Below are 27,360 nucleotides of genomic sequence, written 5' to 3'. Positions count from 1 at the left end.
AATATAACTGAAAAAGTTATAGTAGTGAGAAATGCTAAGTCAGTATGAAAATGATTTGAATACAAAACTCAGATGTAGCCTAGTCAAGAAATAATGGACCAATGGATATTTTTTGACAAATTACGATTTGTGAGGTGTGCTAATGGAAATATAAAATAAGAGATAGACCTTCTAAGGACATTACACTTTTGTTGATGTGATCAACAAAGGATAGCAGTCTATAACACATGATAGCAGTGCAGAAGGGACAGGTCTGTTCAGATGCCACGTTCACAGCAAAGTAAGAAGAGAATGGCGGGAGGGGCAAGAACTACTTCATATTGTGATCTGTAACAAACCTGTGAAATGTGAGGGGCTTGAATGGCATGATGGCCCAAGTTGAAATCACGTTTAAAAATCTCCTGTCAAATCTAACAGCCACATTTTGACATGTTATTTCTGCTACCTTCACATTTTCCCTCTTATTTGTTCCTAGAATGCTCTGGCCCATTGGGAATTGAAGGGGGAATCATTTCAAATCAGCAAATCACAGCTTCATCTACCCACCGAGCTCTTTTTGGACTCCAGAAATGGTATCCCTACTATGCACGTCTGAATAAGAAGGGACTTATAAATGCCTGGACAGCTGCAGAAAATGACAGATGGCCATGGATTCAGGTAACAGATGGGATGGGACAGGGTTTCTGCCAAGGAATGGCTAGAGTCATTTCAGAAAGAAGATAGTGAGTGTCCAAAGTGTGACTTTTGTTGTTGGTCACAGATGAAAGGATGATTTAGCTCGAGTCCACACTGACTATAAATCCTGAAACTCTGGGAAATATGAATATTCCATTTGAAAGTGAATGAAGAGGGTTAAAAATGTTAAAATGACCTTGAGTTGTAAATATCACTCTCTGAAGGTACATGTCAAAAAAAGGATTTTACACATGCCATGTGTCCATTAGTACTGTGTTAAAACTTAGTAGCAATTTTTGGTACTTCAGGAGTATAAAAGTGGTGCCTTTTCCTTCTCTGTCTTATTAGTGGTTCCATATGTGTATATATAAATTATACAATGAAGTATAATATCTCAAATGTCTTCAGCACCCTCTTTCAATAACTGCGTGTGTTTCAGTTCATACTCTATCATTTATTATCATCAGTCAGCTATATTTTTAAATGTCAGAAAATGATGCCATACCAAGAAATAATTAAATGATTTCCAAAAGGTGTGATGGATGGGAATAATGCCTGCGTCTTATATATTATCTGCTTAATACCTTTTGAGCCCTTAAGTGAGACAGGAAAACTACATATTTGGAGGCAGAAAAGGTGCTCAAACCATGATTTCTGTGACAGCTTATACCTCTGTTGGTGTGTCACATGTTAATAACATTTAACAATTCATTGAGGTGTGCTAAAGAGAGGGGAAATCCAGTGCGCACTGAGATCAGAGGAAGAAGTTATTAATTATCATGAGAAAGGTTCATGGGAAGATAGCTTCTGAGACAGGCCTTGGAAGATGACTTTCAGTAAAGACTAGACACCAAGGAAACAGGATGATCTAAGATGCCACATGAGAATCTGGGCAGTGCCATATAGCAAATCATGACCTGTGTTTAGGTTGCTGGGGGAAGTGCATGTGTGGGTTCAGTACACCACAGAATTGGAATAAGGAGTTATTACAGAATTTTGATTTGTTTAGATAGCTGTTCTCGTTTATGTTTTGACTACATATTTTGAGTCGGAGTTAATTTTTACGATGGGGATGTATGATTTAACATTATAAGGTGGCAAAAGATAGAGGTTGCTTTACAGGGAGTTAATAGAAAGGGAGGTTAATTTACAGCCAAGTGATAGGATTTCTACACTTTCAAAACAGGGCCAAAGTCTCCTTCAGATGTATCTTTCTTCAGATTTCTTATGAATTTTACGCATTCTATATACATGTCTTTTATCTATATGGCTCCATGTGATTATCTGATATTCTTGTTTGGTTTTATGAATTTAATTTGCATGCATTTGCAGAAATTGCTTCTTTAGTTACACATGATGTTTCTAAGCTATTGCCACATGGGTGAAGAAAATTCCAGATACTGGAAATGGCACCTCTGCACAACTTTGATCGTAGACTAATGAAGTTCCAATTAATTAAGTTTCAAATAAACACATAACAACAAAAACGCCTATATTCTATTTGCTAAAAATCATTCCAGAGACCATTTTTAAGGTTGACCTTGTGAAATGCATTTACAGAATTGAGGTTGTGATAAAACCTTAGAAATTAAGTTTCTCTTTGGCAGGTTCTGTTCGTGAGCATCAGTGCTTGCCTGTTTCAATAAACCATAAATAATATACTTTTGCAGTTTGTTTTTCTCTGAGAAACACTTTATGATTATTTAGGTCCTGATTTTTCACTTCACTTTGTCACAGTTTGTTGCCTACTTAACACTACTCATTATTCTGTCTTTCATAATATGAATTTTAAGCTTTCTTTCTCTGATTATAGGTAGAAATAACCTCAGTGAAAGCAAAGAGTTGAATCTTAGATTAAATAGAACTTCATCAATTTAAGTAGAATACTTAAATACTTCTTTTACTTATAAGGGCAGTCTATTGCTATTATAACTATGGTTATTATTATTATTTTGCTTTTGTTGTGAAGTTGATCAATTCAGTTTAGTTCAGTCACTCAGTTGTGTATGACTCTTTGTGACCCCATGGACTGCAGCATGCCAGGCTTCCCTGTCCTTCACCAATCCTGGAACTTGCTCAAACTCTTGTCATTGGAGTTGGTGATGCCATCCAACCATCTCATCCTCTATTGTCCTCTTCTTCTCCTGCCTTCAATCTTTCCCAGCATCAGGGTTTTTTCAAATGAGTCAGTTCTTCAATCAGGTAGCCAAAGTATTGGAGCTTCAGCTTCAGCATCAGTCCTTCTAAGGAATATTCAGGACTGATTTCCTTTAGCATTGACTGGTTGGATCTCCTTGCAGTCCAAGGGACTCTCAAGAATCTTCTCCAACACCACAGTTCAAAAGCATCAATTCTTCGGCACTCAACTTTCTTTATGGTCCAACTCTCACATCCATACATGACTACTGGAAAAACAATAGCTTTGACTAGACGGACCTTTGTTGGCAAAGTAATGTCTCTGCTTTTTAATATGCTGTCTAGGTTGGTCATAGTTTTTCTTCCAAGGAGCAAGCATCTTTTAATTTCATGGCTGCAGTCACCATCTGAAGTGATTTTAGAGCCCAAGAAAATAGTCTGTTACTGTTACCATTGTTTCCCCATTTATTTGCCGTGGAGTGATGGGATCGGATGCCATGATCTTAGTTTTTTAATTGTTGAGTTTTAAGCCAGCTTTTTCACTCTCCTCTTTCACTTTCATCAAGAGGCTTTTTAGTTCATCTTCATTTTCTGCCATAACGGTGATGTCATCTGCATATCTGAGGTTATTGATATTTCTCCCGGCAATCTAGATTCCAGCTTGTGCTTCATCCAGCCCAGCATTTCTCATGATGTACTCTGCATATAAGTTAAATAAGCAGGGTAACAAAATACAGCCTTGATGTACTCCTTTCCCAATTTGGAACCAGTGTGTTGTTCCATATCCAGTTCTAACTGTTGCTTTTTGGTCTGCATATAGATTTCTCAGGAGACAGATAAGGACATCTGGTATTTCCATCTCTTGAAGAATATTCCACCGTTTGTTGTTATCCACCCAGTCAAAGGCTTTGGCGTAGTCAATAAAGCAGAAATAGGTGTTTTTTTGGAGTTCTCTTGCTTTTTCTATGAAGATAGTAATGAACTCTTAGATAAAAACAGTAAAAGTTAATTAAAAGGATTTATAATAGATAAGGAAATCTTGCATATGATAGGAGGAAAACTGAAAACTCACTATTGCTTTTCAATACATATTTCATTATTGTGTTCAAAGGATTGTTATAGTCTTTAATAACACATCATTTTCTAAGTTATTTTTCCAAAGAAAAATATGTCTCTTTTCTTAAAGAACAACCATATTTAAGCGACTCTAGGAAGTATAATCATATCGCAGATTTTCTTTGAGCATTATTAATTTCCCTTGTCACTTTACTCTTTTATTTATATTGAGTCATTCAAATGAACATTTGAGTACTTTGCTTAAACTTACTTATAATGAACACAGTATTCCCCTAGTCTTTTAGGTGTATAAGACACATATACTAATTAGTATTCAATTTCATTTTCTTCCTTATCCTGATGAAATGAAAATTAAAATTGCCATTTTTAAATTTACATACTCAGCATGCAATTATGGTTAGTACCACAATGTTCGTAATTGATTCTGAGTTTTAGGAGTTAGTTCAGTAAATACAGTTAAACAGAAATCTTTTGTTTTTTCTTTTCAAGTTTTTCTGACCTTTATCTCCTCACCTAGTTTTTTTTCCCCAAGTAATAAATAACCACCATCTTAAACATTAACTCATTCATTAGTACCTTGGAATATCAATTTCCCTTTTGACTGATATGTTAGAAATAATAACTCTACACAATTATAGAAATATGCCTTGTACTATGCAAAAATTAAAAGCTTATCTAAACCTCTGGGAACTTTGCTTATTGAATCCGATTAGTCAGCATGATTATTATTTTAAAAGGTAAATATTTTCTATTCCTATTATTTTCCTTTTGTTTTTTTACAGATACAGTAAAATATGTTTTATTGTTTTCTTTTTTTAATTTCTAAAGTGATATTTGTTTGTGTATGTTCTTTCTGGGATGCATACATATTGGATTTTCAGTCATTTATTTATTCATCCATTCACCAGACATTTACTAAATGAATATCTGCTCTGTGGTCTATTCTTCACTGGGTACTAGAAAAAGAATACTACTTGCCTTCACAATGCTCTGTGTCTAAGATATAGGAAAGTAAATAAAGTAAACATAATAATGTAACATGTGTAAGCCTGCTGTTACATCATCTGCTAACTATTTTATTTGAACCATAATATTTTATTATATCTAGACAGTCTATTTTTAATAGCACTTTTGTTCAGCTAAAAACTAGCTTAGTGTATTTATAGAAAACAAAAGGAAATTCCCACTATATATGTATTGCATGGCTATATTATTACATGCTGATCTATTTGATGGCTATACCAAGGAAAGGGCTTCCCAGGTTTCACTGGCGGTAATGAACCTGCCTGCCAAAGCAGGAGACCCAGCTTCAGTCCCTGGGTTGGGAAGATCCCCTGGAGGAAGGCATGGCAACCCACTCTAGTATTCTAGCCTAGGAAATTCCTTGACAGAGGAGCCTTGTAGGCTACAGTTCATAGGCTTGCAAGGAATCAAACATGACTGAAGTGACTTAACATGTACAGACATACTAAAGAAAAGCCCTAATTTTCCTTTGAAAGTTAATTTAACAGTAATTGTTTCAGTGCTACTATTTAATCACTGAGAAAGATAGATTTTGATCTTTCTATTTTAAGTAATTCATTACCCCTTAGAAAATGTGAATATGATCTTAATATATTCCTTTTCTATACGCCACAGAGTTGGGGAAGGGTAGTTATTTCTCAAACTTGTGTGTGCCGGAATCGCGTGGGTCACTGGATAAGAACAGGAACTTCTGGATTGTCCCACAGTCCCATTGATTGCAGGTCATCCTCAGACTGCACTGGAAAAACCTGTCTTATCAGTTTATAAAACCTGGATTTGTACTTCCTGAGATATTAAAAATAAATAAAATGCAAAGAACACTTTTGCTTGATGATCTGGGCACTTTGTTTTTGAAACTGCAAGTAGTGATAACTGTAGAGCTGGAGGAGACGAAAGAACTGTGAATAAAAATGAGGAACTGTAGTAGGGATAACATGAGCCACAAAAAGTCTCTAAACTAGAGGGAGGCAGAACCAGCTTGTATATTCTAGTCAGAAGTTTATCCTACCTTTGCAACAGTTCATCAGTAGTCATTATTCATTAGTCATAAAGTTTTGAAGTAGTTTCGAAAGTTAATGTTCCTAAATGACTATTAGATTCTTCTCTGTTAGAAAATTTTAAATACCCAAAAGCAAGACCATCTGCCTTTTGCATTTTAAACGAAATAATAACGTGGAATACATGGGCCTAACCGACTTATGTGAACACGTTATGTTACAAATTCACATTTCTGGAATATAAATTCCATATGCAGTGGGGATTTTTTTAAACTTTGTGAACCAGATTCACAAATGCTGCAAAAAATAGAGTAATCATGTATTTCATTTACAAAGCCTATATATGGTGTGTGTAAAGACTTTTTTGGTACTTATAGGCACCTGGAGCTCCTTGAGACACAAAAACTATCTTTAAAAACACAGAATTTAAGAAGTAGAAAGTTTTTTTTTTCATTTTCAGGATGTTTTCTAGTTACAGAACCTGAATTACACAGAATCTAACATGTCTTTATTACTTCTTCATTCAAGTAGAAAGTCTTTATCCTGTTTTTTTCTTGGAGAAAAAAGCTGTGTTCTCAGATACACTCCCATCCATGCTATGTGTCTCTATAAGGTTAATTACATCTAAACATTCATATATTGCTACTAATCATCTTTTAGAAAAAAACAAAACAAAACAGTAATCCTGTATGGAAAATTACTACTTTCCTTTAAGTTGTTTACTAGAAGTGAGCTTCCACACATAGTTGTGTGTGTTTTTTAAAAAATGTTAATTTTTAATTTTTAAAAACAGAAAGGCACTTAGCATTACATAAAAATGACTTATCTATACTGAAAAATAATAGAAATTGTTTGGTCATTTACCTCATTTGTACTAATAGTGATTCATATTGCCTACTTATTTGCTTTAAAGGATGTGATCTGAATCTTAATTGCAGATTCTCTGACCTATGGAATAGATGACTAACCAGGTAGAAATTGTTCTCTAACATAAAAGAAGCTGCATCAGATTCTCTTTCCTCTAAGCTACTCCCTCTCTTTCAGCACCCAAGACCTCATTGACCTGGATTTCTTGCTGTTGCTCAACTTTCCCTGGCTGTTTGATGCTTCTGTGATTAGGCACATACACTTCTTGGTTCTTCTATTGACCATCTACCAGTCTTCTTTAGATTCAAATCCTTTACTGCCTTGTCTACAAAGTGATGCCTAGAATTCCTGTTTTTTTATCTCTAAAGCCAGAAGTGACTACAGTGTCCTTTTCTCCCACCCTGATAAGTATATATGACAATCATAGCAACTCATATATTTAACATAAAAGGGTTTTTGTCTACGTTTCTCCTATATCACTTGAGAGTTAGTATTACACCTGATTTAAGTCTATTTCATAGCACCTTGAGTTAAAAAAAAAAACAACTATATTGGATGGATAGATACAGATGATTGATTTATAGCAGGATAGAGACTGTTGAACAGAATAGATGGGAGAGAGAGATAGTGGTTGTTTTCCCATGGTAATTAAACTGCACTAAGTGGTACTGAGAATGTCCAAACGACCTAGCTCACTGTGTTCAGCTGTTGTGTACTTACATGTGAATTATATCTTCTGAGCATGATCCCACTGGTGCAGAGTGTACTGTATCTCTCTACAGTGTAAGAAATCCCTCACCCATCTGGACAGCAGAGGTATCAAGCTTCCTGTAATCGCAGTGGCCCATTGCTTCCTCTGTAATCACAGTAAACCCCTTTTATATGCAGCTTTAAATGGGTGGGGGTAATATTTGTAAGGTGTTTGCCAGGAAGTCTGCTAATTAAACTGAGTACCAAACACCAGAATTTTCATGTTCTCCTATCCTGTTTATGATTTATTCCTGAAATGTTACAAATTAAATGTAGCTTCTAGCAAAATGTTTGTTATAATTGCACCATCAGAGTTGGAAACTTTAGACATCACTGTTGTTAAAATAGCCATATCCTCTCTCTCTGAGATTAATTTACCTCAGAAAAACATTTAAAATACAAGTATTTCCCTAACTTATACTGTGTCATTTTCACCCTTACCTGAATGTCAGAAAAAAGCAACTAAATCTATTACTATTATTCATAAAATATAGACTATGAAGAGATATAGGGAGTTTTAACACAATTTTTAGCATCTGTTAAAATCTTGGTAGATAATTCAGTATTAAATTCTTGTATTAAAGACCTTTTCATGATATGTACTTGCTCTACATTTTTGCTACAAGGAAAACATTTCCAACTTACCTTCTATATTTACAAAGGTTGAGATGGTTCATTTAGTTCCCGTTGTCTCATGAATGTTACCAGAGTGATTTTTTAGTTTACGATTCCGGTAGATTAAAATGGAAATCATCTGAATTGATTGAAAATAACTTGCTTTTGTCATGGAAAAAACAAAACATTCAAAGTTTAATCTCTCTTTAATTGGTTTTCCAGTCTACCCTGATCACCTTCATGGCAAACTTATTCTGGTTCCCTCTTCAAATCTCTTCACATGACCACCTGGGCAGCCTCTGGACTATATATCTCAATTTCTGACATTTAGGACTAAAGGAGACAACATTCTGAGTTCCTATCGTCTTTTAGAGTTTCTTGTAACTTTTCTCAGATATTGCTACACACATTCACGAATGTGAGTCTGCTGTGAATGTGAATCCGACTTCAACCAGAGGTGTTAAACCTGCTTATGACACCTGCCCATGGGAAATTTTGCTTAGGAATCAGCATCAGCAACTGCCTCGAAGGCAACAGTTCGTCCTGAAAGGATGGCAGCAGCTCCTCCTGCAAGGGCATTGAAGGTCTGCTGGCAGTCTGTCCTGAGTCCTCAGGGGTGGGAAATGCAGAGAAGCAAGGGGAAAAGTGAGATTCTGAACTAAAGGTGTGATTGTCTCGTTATGTTTATCGTCTGGGAACTCATGGGGTTACTATTTGGATTGAACTGAAGGAATCCCTTATTTCCACTGCAGACACTGAACAAATTTGTTCTACCCCAAGGCCTCACTGAAAACCTTCTTGTGTTGAAAATGTGACCGAGTACCCAGCCACCTGGCCTAATTCTGAAAGCTTTTATTTTTCTTGAGACAGTAATTAATTTGAAACCATTTCAATCTGTGGAATTTGGTGGTGGTTTAACTGAATGTGGTTAGATTTAAGTGCAGAAAAAATTACTCTGTTCACTTTTACTTAGTCCAGCTGAGTTCATTATCCACACCATTATGTATTAACTTTAATCTGATAACTAGCACTATGTGCTATTTCAACTACTTGGCATGCGTTGAGTCCATAATTCCATGCAATTGGTATTGTTATTATCCCCGTTAGTCAGATAGGGAAATCTAGGCACAGAAAGGTACATTATCCAAGTTGATTAATCTAGTAAATTGCATAGTTGGGATTTAAATGCAGGCAGCTTGTGGGTGAGGCCAGAGCTAAACCATTCCTAACCTTGGTACTGTTCTTGCTTTGAAAGCTATTGAAAGTGCTCTTTTCCTTTTTTTTTTTTTTTGGAGGTGGAGAGTGGGCACTGGTAGTGGGTACGGGAGAATCTTGGATTTTCTTAAGGCTTTATACAGTAGCTATTGTATTTTATAACATTTATAATCTTCCTGTAAGCAAAGTTCTTCTCTAGCCTAGGGCAGTGGTTTTCAAACTTCAACTACTTATAAATTACCTGGAGAGTTTTTTAAAAATATGGTCCCCATCCTTAGAGTTTCTGAATTAATAGGTCAGAGTTAGACCCAGGGGATTACATAATGAGCAGACACTTCAGATAGACTGTGATATTGGTGATCTTAGGGAAAAAATAGTAATTGCTACCCTGATGGAGCTCACAGTCTGGCAGGAGAAACACACTTATCCTTGGGTATGTCCCTTTCACTCTCAGAAGCAAATTAATTAAATAAGATGTTGGAGAACAGTATATTGCTCTTCCTAATGAGACAACAGTGTAGGACATTTTAAAGTAATGGATGGCCTCGACACATCCCAATTCTGAGACCTAACTACTTAAGCTGCTTTGGTGATATTTTATTATTAACCTGCCTGTATCAGTTGTCTGCCTTAAGTGGAATCCCCATTCCTCCACGAACTGGAAATAGTAATGCTTGTTTTCAAAGGATTTTTGCCTATGACAGGAGACCTTCAATAATTAAGTCATAATTAAATAGTAAAAGGATCATAAAATATCCACATCCCTGGAAGACCAGGCTTTAAATGTTTTATTTTTAAATCTTCAGCTGGGTCTTAGGAGTCTTTAAGGAAGAAATACTTATTTTCTGTGCAACCAGAGTATAATAAAAACATCAAAAAGCCATTTATGTTTTAATTATTGAAGGTGAATTTAGCATATTCACCATTTTTGAGGATAACATTAAAGAGGTTATTTCAGATGGATGAAATAGAATGAATATAGTCACAAGGGAGTTGGAGGGAACTCGGTACTACAGGGACTGGTTTACTACACTGAAAAGATAGGTATATATTGGGGACAGAGCTGGCGGCAGGGGAGAAGGAGGGAGGTAGGTGTGGAATGAAAGGATAGAAGTCTGCAATGATAAGGAGATACCAGAATGTGAACTACATCAATGTTAGATGAAGGAGACATTTAAGATGGTTACTGAAGGGTTTTCAGCACGTTACTAATACTATCAGAACTAGTTTAGGAAGGTGGATATCTGTGGTGTGTATTATGCAACACAAAGTCTGAGCTGATGTGGCATTTAGTAAAATTTTATGGAATAAATGTTTAACGCAGAGGCAAGTCCAAGAGCAGGCATACCAGTTAAGAGGCTTTTATGGCTAACTGCCCAGAGAAGAACTTGAATGAGACTGGCAGCTATTGAAATAAAAATAATATATCAGATTGTAAGAGGGTTTGAGGGTGCATCGTTGACAGTTGATTGTCTGTTATGGGAGGAGGGGGGAGGAAAAAAGTAAGAAAAATTAAATTCCGGAGTTTTAAGCTTGAGCATGATTTTGGTACCATGAACAGAAATATAGAAGTTATGCATAGAAAATGATGCACGTATTTTAAAAGTAAGTGTCCAGCATGAAGTTGAAAAAGTGCTTGTTCTGTATAGAGAATAAAAGTGGATCAAGTGGACACCACCACCATCTGACAGTCTTCCTTATTACCACCGACTGCTTTGAGTCACAAGGCCAGGCCTGGTGGGATGGGAGGTTAGGTGGTGTCCATGTAGAGATGCAGTAGATACTTGAGGGAACAAATGAGATCTCTAAGAGAGTACCCTCCAACAGAGGTAAAAGTTCCTTTCTCTCCTGTTTCCATTTCCATCTCCATCAAAACAGTTTGTAAGACCATAGCTTACTTGGGAACACCATTGCACCCTGAGGAAGCAAAGAACTGAACTTTGAGCTTGGAAATAAGTGTGTTCATTCTACATTAACACCTTTTTCAGGATATTTCATTTTTTGTACTGTATAGGTTGATTACATTTTATCCATGTATTTGTTTTTAATATTGCTGTGGCTGCTGTTGTTTTCCCCAAAATTGATATATTTAATTAAAATAGTGGCTGTTTCAACCTAACATTGGTATACTCAGTAAGCCTGGGTGCTCAGTTGTGTCCGCCTCTTTGCAACCCTTTCGGCTGAAGCCCACCAGGCTCCTCTGTCCACGCGATTCTCCAGGCAAGAATACTGGAGTGGGTTGCCATTTCCTCCTCCAGGGGATTTTCCCGACCCAGGAATCGAAACTGAGTCTCCTGTCTCTCCTTCACTGCAGGCAGATTCTTTACCCAGTGAACCATCAGGGAAGTACACACCATATACTTAGTATAGATGATTTTATTTTGTTGTGATTTTGGCTCTTAAAAGAAAATAACACAGCTTTCCTTTTGTTCCCTGCAAATGGGCTCTCAGATTTCTTGTTTATATTATATATTTAATGTTTCAATATATCTGAAGTACTTTTCTCTGAGTTCATAATAATAGGCTATGTTTTCATTCTTTAGATTAAAAAAAAAAAAGCTGTTAAGCTCAGTCTCCTTAGTTACTATCATTAGCACCTGAGAGTGCTGAGTTTCAAATGCAGATGTCGATTTTTCTATCTTAGTTTTCTTAGCAGGAGCCCAACCTAAGCCAGTTTTTTTCCATAAGGGTAGCTTTCAAGAAGCTCTTAAACTGAAATGTGATTATATTGCAAAACAAAACAACAAGTAAGACATTGTGATATTGCTGGTGGGCCTTAACTGTGTTTTTCTTAGGAGCATTAACCCGGATTTGAAAAGATGTATGTGAATGTTGAAAAGAAGAGTACCCTTACAAATTTTTTAGAATGTTTTCCTTAGTTTCGAATCTGCTGTCAATGAATCAGAATTTATTGAGCAACTCCTATTTTCAGAAAACCATGTGAGCAATAAACAGGTTTTCTGATCCTATGTGGAGTTTTTTTAAGTAAATAACACGTGTTAGATGATCTTATGTTGAAAATTTTTACTTCATCGCATGGATATTTGAGAGGGCAAACAAAGCTGTTTGATTTAATGCAACGAGTAATTGAAATCAACCGTGTGCTTTGGGAAGTGGGAGAATCCACTCTGAGTTACAGCCACATGGGTACTTAGAAGGGCCCTCCCTTCTGTTTCCTAAGCTTAGAACAGATATCTTCTGAACTGATCTCCCTTTTCATTAATAAATTGATTTATTCAGTATATACATGGAGCATTTTGCATGTGTCAGTTGCTCTTCCAGAGGAAACTTTCTCAAGGAAGGGAAGACTTCCCTGACTCAGCTCTTGACCCCAGCCTAGATATTGTCCTCCTGATCTATGTTCTTACAACTTCTTATTCTTTTTTGCTTGTTGCTTATAACTAAAGACTATATAGGAGGCTATTTTATTAAGTAAGCTGCATGAGGGTAGGGGCACTTTGTATTCTTACCAATCCAAGTGACTAAACCTTTAAAAAATAAGATAAAATATGCTGTCATAATTCTTTTGGTATCCCCAAGACCTAGAACAGTTTTTATTTGCTCAATAAATATTTATTAAATGAATTAACAAATAAGTGAAGATAAGCCACATTACCTATAAATCTAATATTGGGTTGGCCAAAATGTTCATTTGGATTTTTCCATAATATCTTATAGTATAACAAAACACATTTGCATAAGAGTCTTTTTCTGTGGTAAAGCAATATGCTGTTCAAGGTCAGCAGTTCTAGATTCAACTGGCCACTGTCACTCTGGTAAAATGATTTAACCACTGTAAGATACAACTTCTTTATATATAAAGTGGAAAAAAAAATAGAGTAGCTTTTAGGATTGTTGTGAGTATTATATGATGAATGTTGTCACATATTGACCATATAGCAAGTGATTAGTAAGTGTACATTCTCACTTATTTATTTAAAGTTGTAGCGAAGACTTTTAGTTGTCTTACAACATCCTATTCACTTGTTTCCATAGCAAGAGAATAACTAGCTAATAAGCATATTTTACCTCAGAATATAGTCTTATTCCGTATAATATTATCTTATTCACTGTAATATTCTGTATATTCTGTATAAAAATATAGTATTTTAGGCTGTATTTCCCAACTTCCCTTTCCACTCGATGTGGCCATGTGATTAAAAAATGGCTTATGGCATATCAGCAGATGTATCACATGGTGGTTTCTGTGAATCTTCCTTGAGAGAATGTGCCCACACACCCTCTTCATCCTTTCCTGCACCCCGCTGCCAGGAACTCAGAGGCTGCCATCCTGGATCATGAGATCAGGGTTATATCTGGTGGCAACAAGGCAGAAGGCCCCTGGGGGCATGCTATGTCTGCCCCTTCTGCCTCGCCACATGTTTACACAAGGGAGAAGCCAAGTTCTTTTTCATTTAAGCCACTATTAATTAACTTAGGTTTTTGTCACTCACATCTGAACCAAATTGTACTTAATATGAGTCTGAAAATAACATATTTAATATCAGTTCCCAGGCAGAATATGTTGGTGTCCTAATAATAATTTTTAAGTATTATATGTCAGTGCAAAGGAAGCTATTTATGATGAAACTCGAAGACCAAGTACGTTTTCAGACTGCTCCAGTAGATGAACGAGACCTTCCATATAGACAGACGTGACAACAGAAACATTACCTTTTTGTCCAGCCTCACCAGACCCTCATAAGTTTAGCAGTGCTCTACCATCTCACTTGCTCTCTTCTGAGTCTGAGATGACCATTCAGTCCTGGCATGTGACCATTGGCAGGCCACTTGACCTCTCTAGACCTTAATTTTCTGTTTTCTGTCACTATCAATTGGTATTTTCTCTATGTCCATGACAAGGCATTTCTCCCATTATTATTTGAAACCTTCTACTTGGAATTACAGTTAATTGTATTTTTTCCTCTTTAGATTACATGTACAAATAGTTTTTCTGTCTTTCCATATTCCACTGTCTCTATCATCATGTTTGTAAACTAGAGACATATGGGACAAATTAAATCTATTAAGTAATTAGAAGTGCAGCTGAAAATACAAGTTGCGATGACCTGGTAGGAATTAATGCATGCCAGAGTGAAAAATGTGCCAGTCTTAATTTGGTGGTGAGGGGTGAACTGCTGAAGGTTTGAAAACAAAGAAGTGATCTAAGATTGGAGAAAGTCTACAGTTCAAGCCACCAAAAAAAAAAAAAAAATCAAGTGCAACATATTGTGCCTAATTTTGAATGTCCTAATAATGTGATTATAGTATTTCATTATCAGAAATTTTATATCACTTTTAAAATCACATGAATCTTAGAATAATGGGTTATAAAATCAACTGTAAACCTACTGAGTTATGGATGTAATTTTGTATGAAGAAATTTGGTCAGTAGTTTGTATGTATAGCTCTTGACCATTAAAAATTCCTTGTTTTTTAAATTCGTGTCACACTCTAATGAAAGCACAAAAATAAAAGAATGATAGTCTTCCATTTAAAAATAATTTAATCTTCAAAGTTTTGAAAATGTTAGATCAAGTTGTATTCTAGTACTTAGTTAGGGGAAGTGGAAATAAAAGTTTATGAATGACATAATCATTACATTTTTTGAAGATTTTTTAATTGCCAACATCTGTTCAGCAAAAGTATTATTTTAAAGTAATGAAATATATTCTATTTTCTACCTCCTAAATTTCAAATATTTTAATATTTTGCTGTGCAGAATTTTTTTAGATAGTGGCAGATCTGTTTCTTTGAAAACATGTAGAAGCATTACCCTTTCTACTTTATCAAGGAGTCGATGTTAGACAAGAGTGTTATGTGGGGAGTAGAATTTTTTTGTGCTTCCCTTTGTTCTTTGTGTGTTCTCCTTACTTCTCAGGGAGCAGAGATAACCAAAATTCCCCCATTATCTTCCCCGTTGACCCATACAGAAGACCAGAATTATCCAGTTTATTTCTTAGGGCAGATTAAAAAAGAAAGCAAAGAAATAGAATAACATGTGTAAAAGCACTTTGAAAAGTAGAAGTTAAAGAAATGAAGTCTAATATGCCTAATCAGTGAGAAGTAAAGAATCATTTTCTTCTTTTTGTTGTTTTCTTATGTTTGTAAATGAGAAATTCAGCTTTCTTCGTTCCTGGAAAAAATGGTAACGATAGCAAACAATCATAGAACCCCTAAACATGTTAGGCACCTAAGGGTCAGTTCAGTTCAGTCGCTCAGTTGTGTCTGACTCTTTGCGACCCCATGAATTGCAGCACGCCAGGCCTCTCTGTCCATCAGCAACTCCCAGAGTCTACCCAAACCCATGTCCATCAAGTCGGTGGTGCCATCCAACCATCTCATCTTCTGTCGTCCCCTTCTCCTCCTGCCCCCAATCCTACCCAGCATTAGGGTCTTTTCCAATGAGTCAACTCTTCCCATGAGGTGGCCAAAGTATTGGAGTTTCAGCTTCAACATCAGTCCTTCCAATGAACACTCAGGATTGATCTCTTTTAGGATGGGTTGATTGGATCTCCTTGCAGTCCAAGGGACTCTCAAGAGTCTTCTCCAACAGCACAGTTCAAAAGCATCAATTCTGCGGCGCTCAGCTTTCTTCACCGTCCAACTCTCACATCCATACATGACCACTGGAAAAACCATAGCCTTGACTAGACAGACTTTTGTTGGCAAAGTAATGTCTCTGCTTTTAAATATGCTATCTAGGTTCGCCATAACCTTCCTTTTACAGAGTAAGCATCTTTTAATTTCATGGCTGCAATCACCATCAGCAGTGATTTTGGAGCCCCAAAAGGTAAAGTCTGACACTGTTTCCACTCTTTCCCCATCTATTTCCCATGAAGTGATGGGACCGGATGCCATGATCTTAGTTTTCTGAATGTTGAGCTTTAAGCCAACTTTTTCACTCTCCTCTTTCACTTTCATCAAGAGGCTCTTTAGTTCTTCTTCACTTTCTGCCATAAGGGTGGTGTCATCCGCATATCTGAGGTTATTGATGTTTCTCCCAGCAATCTTGATTCCAGCTTGTGTTTCTTCCAGCCCAGCGTTTCTCATGATGTTCTCTGCATAGAAGTTAAATAAGCAACATCACCTTTAATACTCAGCCAACACTGTGAGCCGGATAGCATCTCTTTACCATTGTATGGATAAAGAAATTCTGTTTCGGAATGGTTAAGAACCTTGCCTAAGGTCATGTTAGGAAGTTCCATGGCACAACCAGCTTTCTAGCATGGGTTTTCAGAAAACAAGCATCTTAAGTACAATGATGTTCTTCCACCCCGAAGAAACAAGCGTTCTTGTTGTTCCTTCTAATATCCCTTGGTGGAGGCAGGAAGTTTTGAGTCACAGCAGTTCTTATCACTGGTCATCACCTGGACAGGAGAGGCCTGTCTGCATATCTTAAAGACATAAAGTTCAGGGTTTCCAGTTGCAGCCTTTTGCTGCTCTTTGTTTCTCATCTTTCCAGTGTTCCCATGTTGCTGTCTTTCTCCCAAAATCTAATAATAAGAGGTCCATGCTCAATAAGTCCAGTCCCAGATGTCAGTTGCTGTGGAAAAACTGAGTTCAAATTTCAGGATTTGTTTGCTCATAAACTCTGGGAGTTGGTGATGGACAGGGAGGCCTGGCATGCTGCGGTTCATGGGGTCTCAACGAGTCAGACACGACTGAGCGACTGAACTGACTGAAAAGGATTCACAGTGTCCAAATAGCTTTGAGCATTTTATCTTTCATATTTTACCTAAAAATGTGCGTAGTCGCTCTGTCTTGTCCAACTCTTTGCGACCCCATGGACTTGTAGCCTGCCAGGGTCCTCTGTCCATGGGGATTCTCCAGGAAAGAATACTGGAGTGGGTTGCCGTGGCCTCCTCCAGGGGATCTTCCCACCCCAGGGACTGAACCCAGGTCTCGCGCATTGCAGGCAGATTCTTTATGGTCTGAGCCACCAGGGAAGTCCCTTATTTAAAAATAATTAGATATTTAAGTGTGGTGCCCATAATTTTTGTAAAACTGCAATGCAAATTACAAATGAATCTTTCCTTTAGAAGTGTAGAAACAGGTGGAAGGATTAAAACACCTTCCTTGCTTCTTCTAGGGAGACTTCATTGTAGAGTGCAATGAATCTTTTGTATCAGGCAGCACTTTAAGAGACTGTGGAATACTGCCAATGTGAGTCTGATTTTGGACTCATACGAAACACTTGCTTTCAGCATGTCTGAAATTAGATAATCTGGTTATCTCAGGTAATAACATTCCTAGAAGCCACCTCTAGGTCTGGAGTGACAGTTTAATAATAAGGAAAAATAGCCAAGCACTATTTGGTTTGTTTAAACAGAGTTTTTGAATCTTCACGTTAAGTTCTCAAAAAAGCCATGAAATGTTAAGTCTGTTTGGTTATTGTTTAAAACATTTGCTGATACATTCCACTGTGACAATGAAATTTCATTTCTAAAATTACTTAATTTTATTTTTGAAACACAGCTGGAAGATTGTACTTATTTAGATTAAAATAAAGCCAGAAGATCACAAAGACCATAGAACACTAAGTTATTATTTGGTGATGGCTGCTGCGTCTGTGTCCCCTCTGGGGACACACTTTCCACTTTCCACTCTTTAGCCCTCTGATTTCTCTTTCTGGTTAATTCATTCATATCGCCCAATGCTAGACAATAATATCCTAGAAAATTGGCCACTCTGTTTGCTAGAGCATATGTTTGCTTAGACTTTTTCCTTCACTACATGAAAATAAAGAGTATCATACTATTCGGTTTCCCAGAAGTACCTTTTAAGTTTTTATTATGTGATATTTGTTTCTGTCTTGATGTTCAATTGATCCCATGTCCGCATTTTAAATTCCAGGGCACTTACTGCCACAACCTATAATATCTTCGCAAATAGAAAAGTATCGGGTTTTCTCATAGCAAAACTCAGAAACTCTCCTGTTGACATTGTTGGTGATTGTGTGTAACAACAACACACTGAAATAAGAAAAAAGAGACAACTCGGGGGATAATGCATTCTTTTCTCCCTGCCAACCCTTCATCGTCCTGGATAAGGATAAGAGTATCAGGGAATTCTCAGATTTAGCTAAGACGATACTTAAAGTACCTAGAGATCCTGTTTTTAGTTTTTCTTCTCCGATTCCCTTAGCACTGTCCTCAGTCACACTCGTTTTGAAGTGTGCTCAGTGAGGTGGTTGAAGCAGAGAACCCTAAAGTGAAATCCCCCCCACCTCGGTCCTGAGCCAGCTATTAGAAGTAAGGCACCTCTCCTCACATCTGCCTGATTTATTTATTTTTTTAATTGATAAACTTATTGAAACATTTCCACATGCTAATTTCTCCTCCTCGCCCCTCTTTTCTTGGTGGAGCAGGTGGTTGCCCACTTTACATCCACCTAAGAGCTGTTGCTGCTGACACTGGCCACCTATAGGAACTGTAGCAAGTCCAGTCCCCTCCCACCGCCCCCCTCTCTCCTCTCCCCTTCGCAGCACACCCACTGCTTGTACGCTTGTGCATCCAGGTTTTGTTTTTCCTTTTTGATATCATCTCGGGCTTCTTAGAAATTATGTAGATTAGTAAAGTAACCTTTCTAAGGTATTATTTTTTTTTATTATTTCTAAGGTGTCTTTATTGAGATGAATGTTTCTACTCGTGCACTATTATCTTTTTCTCTTTTTATTCATCTGTTTTCATCCCCATGTTCTTTCTTTGAAGTTTCTATTTTTCTCCTTCCATCTTTTTACTGAATCTATTCAAATTGCCAGGCTTTTTACAAACAGTGACTCCTTTCATTCTTGTTCTGGTGTAACCAGGAAAAAGACAAAAATCTAAAGTTCAGAGCACAGGAATTAAAATCTATACCTCCAACCATAAAACTTGATTTATGAGAGCTCTGGAGTACTACTACCTTAATATATACTGTTACATCTAATTGAATATATAGATTGAAGCCTTTGAACAAAATAAACACAGTTCAGTTCATTCCTGAATATAAATACTGGAGGGTGTTAAGAAACTCTAACCACAGCAAGAACCAAGAAAGGGGAGAAGAGTGAAAAACACTGAAAGCCCTTCAGAAACAGGTGGAAATTCAGAGGAAGCTGTTACGCCAGGACTCTTGGAACAACTAACAGATTACACCCATGATGGTGTATTGCTTCTGTTTCAGACTATTTAGTGAATAGGGTGTTCCACTTTGACTGGAAATTTTACCAGGTGCAAAGAGTCATAAAGAGATTGTAGTTTTTAAAGCTTATTCACATGTGTGCTTTCCCCATCTTTTCTTCAAAGAAGACAGTTGGGTTAATTGAACCCATGTCACAGGTTGACCAGCATTCAGAACAGTGGAGGATAATTTAGGAATCCTCTTGTCTGGAGCTTCAGAACTAATTGTTAGGCTAGTTAATCAAAACCGATTAAAAGAAAAACATTTAAATGGGTTATTATTTCCTTAAGAAATGTATACTTTTCTTTTAGTTCAAGTTGAGTATATGCATAGCTAATACACAATTGTAGCAAATTTCTCATTATGTTTTACCATTTCTGATATGTCAACCTTATCCTGTTTGGCAGATTATTTTATTACTTAATCTTTTACTTGATACTTTTAATATTAAAATGGTAATCCATAACCCTCATCATTCAGAAAAGAAAAATTAGGAGTTAAAAATATTCATTAGCACTAAGTGGTCAATTTAAATAAATTTTTTGAAAATTATTAAAACATTGGTATTGCCAGGAGAAATATCAATAACCTCAGATATACAGGTGATACCACCCTTATGGCAGAAAGTGAAGAGGAACTAAAGAGCCTCTTGATGAAGGTGAAAGAGGAGAGTGAAAATTCTGGCTTAAAGCTTAGCATTCATAAAACCAAGATCATGACACCTGGTCCCATCACTTCATGGCAAATAGATGGGGATACAATGGTAACAGTGACAGACTTTATTTTCTTGGGCTCCAAAATCACTGCAAATGGTGACTGCGGCCATGAAATTAAAAGATGCTTGCTCCTTGCAAGAAAAGTTATGACAAACCTAGACCATGTATTAAAAAGCAGAGGCATCACTTTGCTGACAAAGGTCCGTATAGTGAAAGCTATGGTTTTTCCGGGAGTCATGTATGGATGTGAGAGTTGGACAATAAAGAAACCTGAGTGCTGAAGAATTGATGCTTTTGAACTGTGGTGTTGGAGAAGACTTTTGAGAGTCCCTTGGAGAGCAAGGAGATCCAAGCAATCAATCCTACAGGAAATCAATCCTGAGTATTCACTGGAAGGACTGATGCTGAAGCTGAAGCTCCAATACTTTGGCCACCTGATGCGAAGAGCTGACTCATGGAAAAAGACCCTGTGCTGGGAAACATTGAAAGCAGGAGGAGAAGGGGACATCAGAGAACAAAACGGTTGGATGGCATCACCGACTCAGTGGACATGAGTTTGAGCAAGCTCTGGGACAGGGAAGCCTGGCATGCTGCCATCCATAGAGTAGCAAAGAGTCAGACAGGGCTAAGCAAGCAAGCAGTGGAATATGTTATCTAACCTTCAAATCTTCATTTATTTTCTACAGCAAATCACAGACTACTGATTGTTTGTGTGTCCCAACAATCATGAAATAAACAACCCCGAAGTGATTTCAACATGATTTAACATCATTTTCCTACTAATAAGTTATGAATCAAGCATTTATTTTTCTTATTAATTGATCTTATTAACTAAACAAGGAGACCATTGATCTGAGTTGACTTTTTTAGTAGAGTCTACAATATTATATTAGTTTCAGATGTACAGAATAGTGTTTCTGTATTTTTATAGTTTCTACTCCATTAAAAGTTATTAGAAGATAATGGCCATAATTCCTTGTGTTTATACAATATATCCTTGTTGTATTTTTAATACATAATAGTTTTCATTTCCTATTTCTGTACCCCTTACATGCCCCCCTTCCTTCCCTCTCCCCATTGGTAACTACTAATTCTTTTTCTGTATCTGTGAGTCTGTTTCTGTTTTGATATATACAAACATTTGTTCTATTTTTTAGGTTATGCATATAAGTTAAAATACTTAGACTTTGTCTGTCTCTGTCTGATTTAATTTACTAAGCACAGTATTCTCTAGATCCATTCATGTTGCTGCAAATGGCGAAATATCATTCTTTTTATGGCTGAATAATATTGATATATGTATATATCACATCTTCTTTATCCTTTTCTCTGTTGATGAACACTGAAGTTACTTTCATATCTTGGCTATTATAAAAAGTTCTGCTATGAACATTATGGTGCATGGATCTTTTCAAAGTAGTATTTTCATTTTTTCCAGATCTGTACCCAAGAGTGAAAATGCTGACTCTATCTTTAGTTTTCTGAGGAACTTTCATATTGTTTTCCATGGTGACCACACCAATTTACATTCCCATTAATAGTGTACAAGGGCTCCCCTTTCTCCATATTGTTGCCAACATTTGTTATTCTTAGACATTTTAATGATAGCCATTCTGACAGGTTAGAGGTGATATCTCATTGTAGTTTTGATTTGCGTTTATCTGATAATTAGTGATATTGAGCATCTTTGCATGTGCCTGTTAACCATTTGTGTATTTTCTGTGTATTCAAGTTTTCTGCCCATTTTTGATTGGGTTGTTTAGGGTTTTTTTTTTTTATTGAGTTATATGAGCTGTTTGTATGTTTTAGATCGAGTTGACTTTAATACCTTAGCAGCCCACATAAGCAAGCACAAACCTAAGCCTATAAATTCCTCAAGGTTAAGTAATGGAAACCTAAGTACAACCAATCACAAACAACCAACTAGATTTTCCCAAATGATGCAACTGCTTAAGCTATAGCTAGCCAAATAATTGGTTTACTTTCCTCTCTTCTCAAAGTCTCCCCTAAGCTCCTGTTTGTGGGACATTCTTACATCTGATTTGGTGCTACCCCATTCCAATCAATATTTGATCAGATAAACTTAAATTTTTAATATGCCTCACTTTATCTTTTAAAAATCTTTAGTTGACAAATGTTTCCTAGAGTTTCTTCTAAAAAATTCTTTCTCTTCCACTTCCCAAATATTACAAAATTTTAGATACTTAAATCTTCTTTTTCAGTTAAGTAAAAAGTAGTTTCTTTTGGCAAACTGTGTTTATTTTCATTTTATGTTCGTATGGTTTTTATGTAGTAATACCAGGTACCAGTCAAACTCACACTGAAATGCATTATTTAGGCATATCACAGCTTCTCGCTTGAGGCAGAAAAAGAAAAAAAGCAATTAACTATTCAAAAAGCTGTTCTTAAAGCTAATTGCTTATTTAATACTAGCCTCTGCCTAAGATTTACAACTGTAAATACTTCTAAGTATGTTATTATGTTTAAAATGCTTATGGCACTGGATTTTTCTCACTAGAGAATGAGTATCAGAAAATACTTTTGTATGTACTATTACATCACATGGCCAATATTCATTGTTCAGTCGCTGAGTCCTGTATGACTCTTTGTGACCCCATGGACTGCACCAGGCCAGGTTTCCCTGTCCTTCACTGTCTCCCAGACTTTGCTCAAATTCATGTCCATTGAGTCAGAGATGCTACCTCACCATCTCATCCTCTGCAGCCCTCTTCCCCTTTTGCCTTCAGTCTTTCCCAGCATCAAGGTCTTTTCCAATGAGTCGGCTCTTTGCATCAGGTGGCCAAAGTATTCATATGCTTCAGCTTCATATGACATACTTAAGTTCTTTTCCTTGAGAACAGAAGGGGGAATGAGAGGCACCAATAATCCCTTCCCCCACTTAGAATATCATTTGCAAGCGCTGATTTAGGGATGAATCTCCTTCTTTCCTGGCATTGTTACTCATTCCCCATCTTCTCTCATTCCTCTTCTCTTACAGAAATTCAACCTAGAAGATATGATGTATAACCTTTCATTTGACCTTTCCTGTGTTGATTTACACAAGTGATTTATTGGGAAGTTCGGAATGTTATGTTGTGTTATGTTGTATATGTTTTTTAAATATATGCTATTGTGTATATTTCTGTTTTTTGCACATTATTTCTTTAAAAAAGCTTTTTATTTTCATTCAGGGTATAGCTGATTAACAGTGTTGTGATAGTTTCAGGTAGACAGCAAGGAAGCGCAGCCATACATATACATATATCTATTCTCCCCCAAACTCCCCTTCCATCCAGACTGCCACATAATAATGAGCCACGTTCCATGTTCTATATAGTAGATCCTTACTGGTTATCCATTTTAAATATAGCAGTGGGTATATTTCCATCCCCAACTCCCTAGCTAACCCTTCCCCCTATCCTTTCCCCTGGCAACCGTAAGTTCATTCTCTTAAGTCTGAGTCTCTTTCTCTTTTGTGAGTAAGTTCTTTTGTTTAATTTCTTTTTAGATTCCATGTGTAAGGGAGGCCATACAATATTTCTCCTGAATATGACTTACTTCATTCACTATGACAATCCCTAGGTCCATCCACATTGCTACAAATGGCATTATTTCATTCTTTTTAATGGCTGAGTAATATTCCATTATATCTATGTACCACATCTTCTTTATCCATTCCTCTGTCGAAGGACACTTAAGTTGTTTCCATGTCTTGGCTATTGTAAACAGTGCTGCAATGAACAAGTGTGCATGGATCCTTTCCAGTCATGTTTTTCTCCAGATACATGCCCAGGAATGGGATTGCAGTGTTACATGATAGCTCTATTTTTAGTTTTTTAAGGAACCTCCATACTGTTCTCCATAGTGGCTATACCAATTTACATTCCCACCAACAGTTTAGTTCCTACCTCTACACCCTTTCCAGCTTTTATTGCTTGTGGATTTTTTAATGATAGCCATTCTGGGGGGGGGGGGGGGGTGACGTCATATTTCATTGTAGTTTTGACTTGCGTTTCTCTAGTAATTAGTGATGTTGGATATCTTTTCATGTGCCTCTTGGAAATCTATATGTCTTCTTTGGAGAAATGTCTATTTAGGTCTTCTGCCCATTTTTTCATTGAGTGGTTGTTTTGATGCTGTTAAGCATCATGCTGCTGCTGCTGCTAAGTCGCTTCAGTCGTGTCCGACTCTGTGCAACCCTATAGACGGCAGCCCACCAGGCTCTGCCGTCCCTGGGATTCTCCAGGCAAGAATACTGGAGTGGGTTGCCATTTCCTTCTCCAATGTATGAAAGTGAAAAGTGAAAGTGAAGTTGCTCAGTCGTGACCGACTCTTAGCGACCCCATGGACTGTAGCCCACCAGGCTCCTCCATCCATGAGATTCTCCAGGCAAGAGTACTGGAGTGGGGTGCCATTGCCTTTTCCGTGAGCTGTTTGTGAACTTTGCAAACTAGTACCTTGTTGGTCACATCATTTACAAATATTTTTTTTCCCAATCTGTGATTTGTCTTTTCATTTTGTTTATTGTTTCCTTTGCTATGAAAAAGTTTTGGGGTTTAAGTGGATCCCATTTTTTAATTTTTTTTTTTATTTCCATTTCTGGGAGATGAATTGATTAAGATACTGCTGCAATTTATGTCAGACAGTGTTCTGCCTTTGTGTTCCTCCAAGAGTTTTATAATATCTGGTCTCACATTATGGTCTTGAATCCATTTTGAGCTTATTTGTGTGTTTGGTGTTAAAGAAGGGTCTGATTTCATTTTTTTCATGTGGCTGTCCAGTTTTCCCAGCACCATTTGTTGAAGAGACTGTCTTTCCAACATTGTGTAGTCTTGTCTCCTTTTTCATGTTATTTGACCATTGTTGCATGGGTTTATTTCTAGGTTTTCTATCCTGTTCCATTGATCTATAATTATGTTTTTAGATAGCTGTTGGGTTGCCCAAAATATTCATTCGAGTTTTTGTATACAGAAAAGCTATTAACACTATTATTTTCCTGTACAGAAAAACCTGACCAACTTTTGGCCAACCCAATATATATGAATCTAGTTAATTACTTCTGGATCTCAGAAAGTATGCCTTTGTGAATGTGTGCAAGGGCATACACAGACACATGTATGTGCACACATTTTGTATTTAAAATCTCTATTCCTCTAGAGATAAGTCATTTCAGCTGCTATCCTTTGCTAATATAAAAAAGTTCTACAATAAATATGTATATGCATTTCTCATTGAACCCAATAGAGAAATTTGAGGTGGGGGGAATGCTCAGGAATAAGTTGATTAATTTTTACTAACAACTAATGGATTGAAGTAACTATGCCATTTGATACTCCCACCTCAGCAGAGGAATACTTCAGTAATACTTGATATTATCTCACATTTTTTGTTTTGCCATTTGGCTATACATTCATTATTAGTTATAAATTGCTTTTATTTAGTTTGCATTTACTGAATAGTGAAAGTTAACTATCTGAATTGCCTATTAATATGCTTTGCTCCATTTTCTGTTGGTTTCTTCATCTCTTTGGAGTTTGTGCGCGCGCGCGCGTGTGTGTGTGTATGTGTGTTTGTAATAACCCTAGTATATTTCACATCAGTAGTTCTCAACTGAATTTGCAATAAACATGGAGGCAGGGATCCCCAAAGATCTGTTCAGAAGGTTCAGAGGTCAATGCTATTTCCGTAATAATTATAAGATTTTCTTCACCATCTTCACTATACTAACATTGGTACTAATGCCACAAAAGAGTGGTGAGTAAAACTGCTGGAGCTTTAGCACCAATCAAGACAGTAGCATCAAACTGTACTAATAGTCTTTATAGTCACCTTCATCATGCACATGCTGGAGAAAAAAAGAAAAGATCAAGCTCAATTAAGAATGTCCTTCATGAAACAGTAATGATCATTAATTTTATTAAATGCCAGTGCGGGCTGTATCTTTAATATTCTGCATGATGACATGGGCCTCACAGGTAGAGCACTTCTGCTGAGTACTGAAGTGTGGTGATGATCTAGAGGAATAGCACTTCGGAGATTGTGTGATTTGCAAGCTGAACCACCACCTCCTTTTTTGAGCATCAGGTTTACTTCAAAGAACAACTAACAAAGCATGACTATTCACAACTGGATATTTGGCAGATATTTTCTTGAAAATGAACTTAAGTAGCCCTGCCATATTAGGGAAAACTACTGACAGTATTTGTTGCTAGATAAAGCTTGAAATTTCAAGGGAAAATGAGAAGTTTGGGAAAAAATGTAATTGCCAGCATGAACTTGAGAGCTTCCAATATTTTAAGATTTTTTTAATGAAATTGGTAGTGGTATTAACAAACATGTCTTTTTTGATATTGTATAATAATAAAATGTGTAATCTTTTAAAGAGTCCACATAGCTCAGTGAGTCTGTATTTTCTAAATGACCAATGCCTGATGTTACAAAACCAAAAATGCACAGGTAATAAAGATCCATTCAGAGTGCAAAATAAACCAATCGATTTTAACATAATGAATATGAGAACTTCACTGGTAGATTTTAGATTACACACTACAGCTAACATTTAGGAAACTGTTTTTTGTCGATTTGTGATGTGGTAGCAAAGAAGACTATGAACACTTATCTGGAAAGATTATTAAAATGCTTCTTTTTCCAACTACATATTTTTGCAAAGCTGGATTTTCTTCACATACTTCAGGCAAAGAATATTTTGGAGTCCACTTGATGCAGAAGCAAATATGAGAACCTACTTATCTTCTCTTAAGTCAGATACTGAAGAGATTTACAAAAATATAAAATGACCACTACTCAGTAAAATTTTGGCTATGGACGATTTATTATTTTATAAAATTATGGAGCTTATGTTAAGATGTAATTGGTTTGCTACTCTAATGTTTGATTAATAAATTATTATGATTATTATAGTTCTTTCAAAAATTAAATATGTCTAAAATGTGTTATTTTCATTTTTGATACAATAAGCATCGATGTGTTTGTGTGTGTGTGTGTGTGTGTATCCCACAGTGCCAGATGTGAGTGTATTTGCTTTTTAGGGCCCTCAATAATTTTTAAGAGTAAAGGAGTCTTGAGACCTAAAAGTATGAGAACCAGTGCACTAAATAACCTGC

The 27,360-nt window shown here is 36.5% G+C and overlaps 1 protein-coding gene across 24 annotated transcripts in view; it reads left to right on the top strand.

Annotated features, from left to right (window-relative positions):
* The window catches only part of EDIL3 (EGF like and discoidin domains 3), a 1,139,470-nt gene that overhangs the window by 925,490 nt on the left and 186,620 nt on the right, over window positions 1–27,360 (top strand). For all 24 annotated transcript variants that reach the window (XR_014057550.1, XR_014057552.1, XR_014057551.1 and 21 more), the window contains one exon: window positions 476–657. Coding sequence is in view for 18 of the 24 variants with exons in the window: in XM_081503905.1 (XP_081360031.1) it covers window positions 476–657 (182 nt within the window). In the remaining 6 variants the exon portion in view is untranslated. The remainder of the gene's footprint in view (window positions 1–475; window positions 658–27,360) is intronic.

The sequence above is a fragment of the Giraffa tippelskirchi genome, chromosome 6 (genome assembly GCF_054371585.1).
Source record: "Giraffa tippelskirchi isolate mGirTip1 chromosome 6, T2T-mGirTip1v1.2.pri, whole genome shotgun sequence".
Classification (NCBI taxonomy): Eukaryota; Metazoa; Chordata; class Mammalia; order Artiodactyla; family Giraffidae; genus Giraffa; species Giraffa tippelskirchi.
This window is presented reverse-complemented; position numbering and strand designations above follow the sequence as displayed.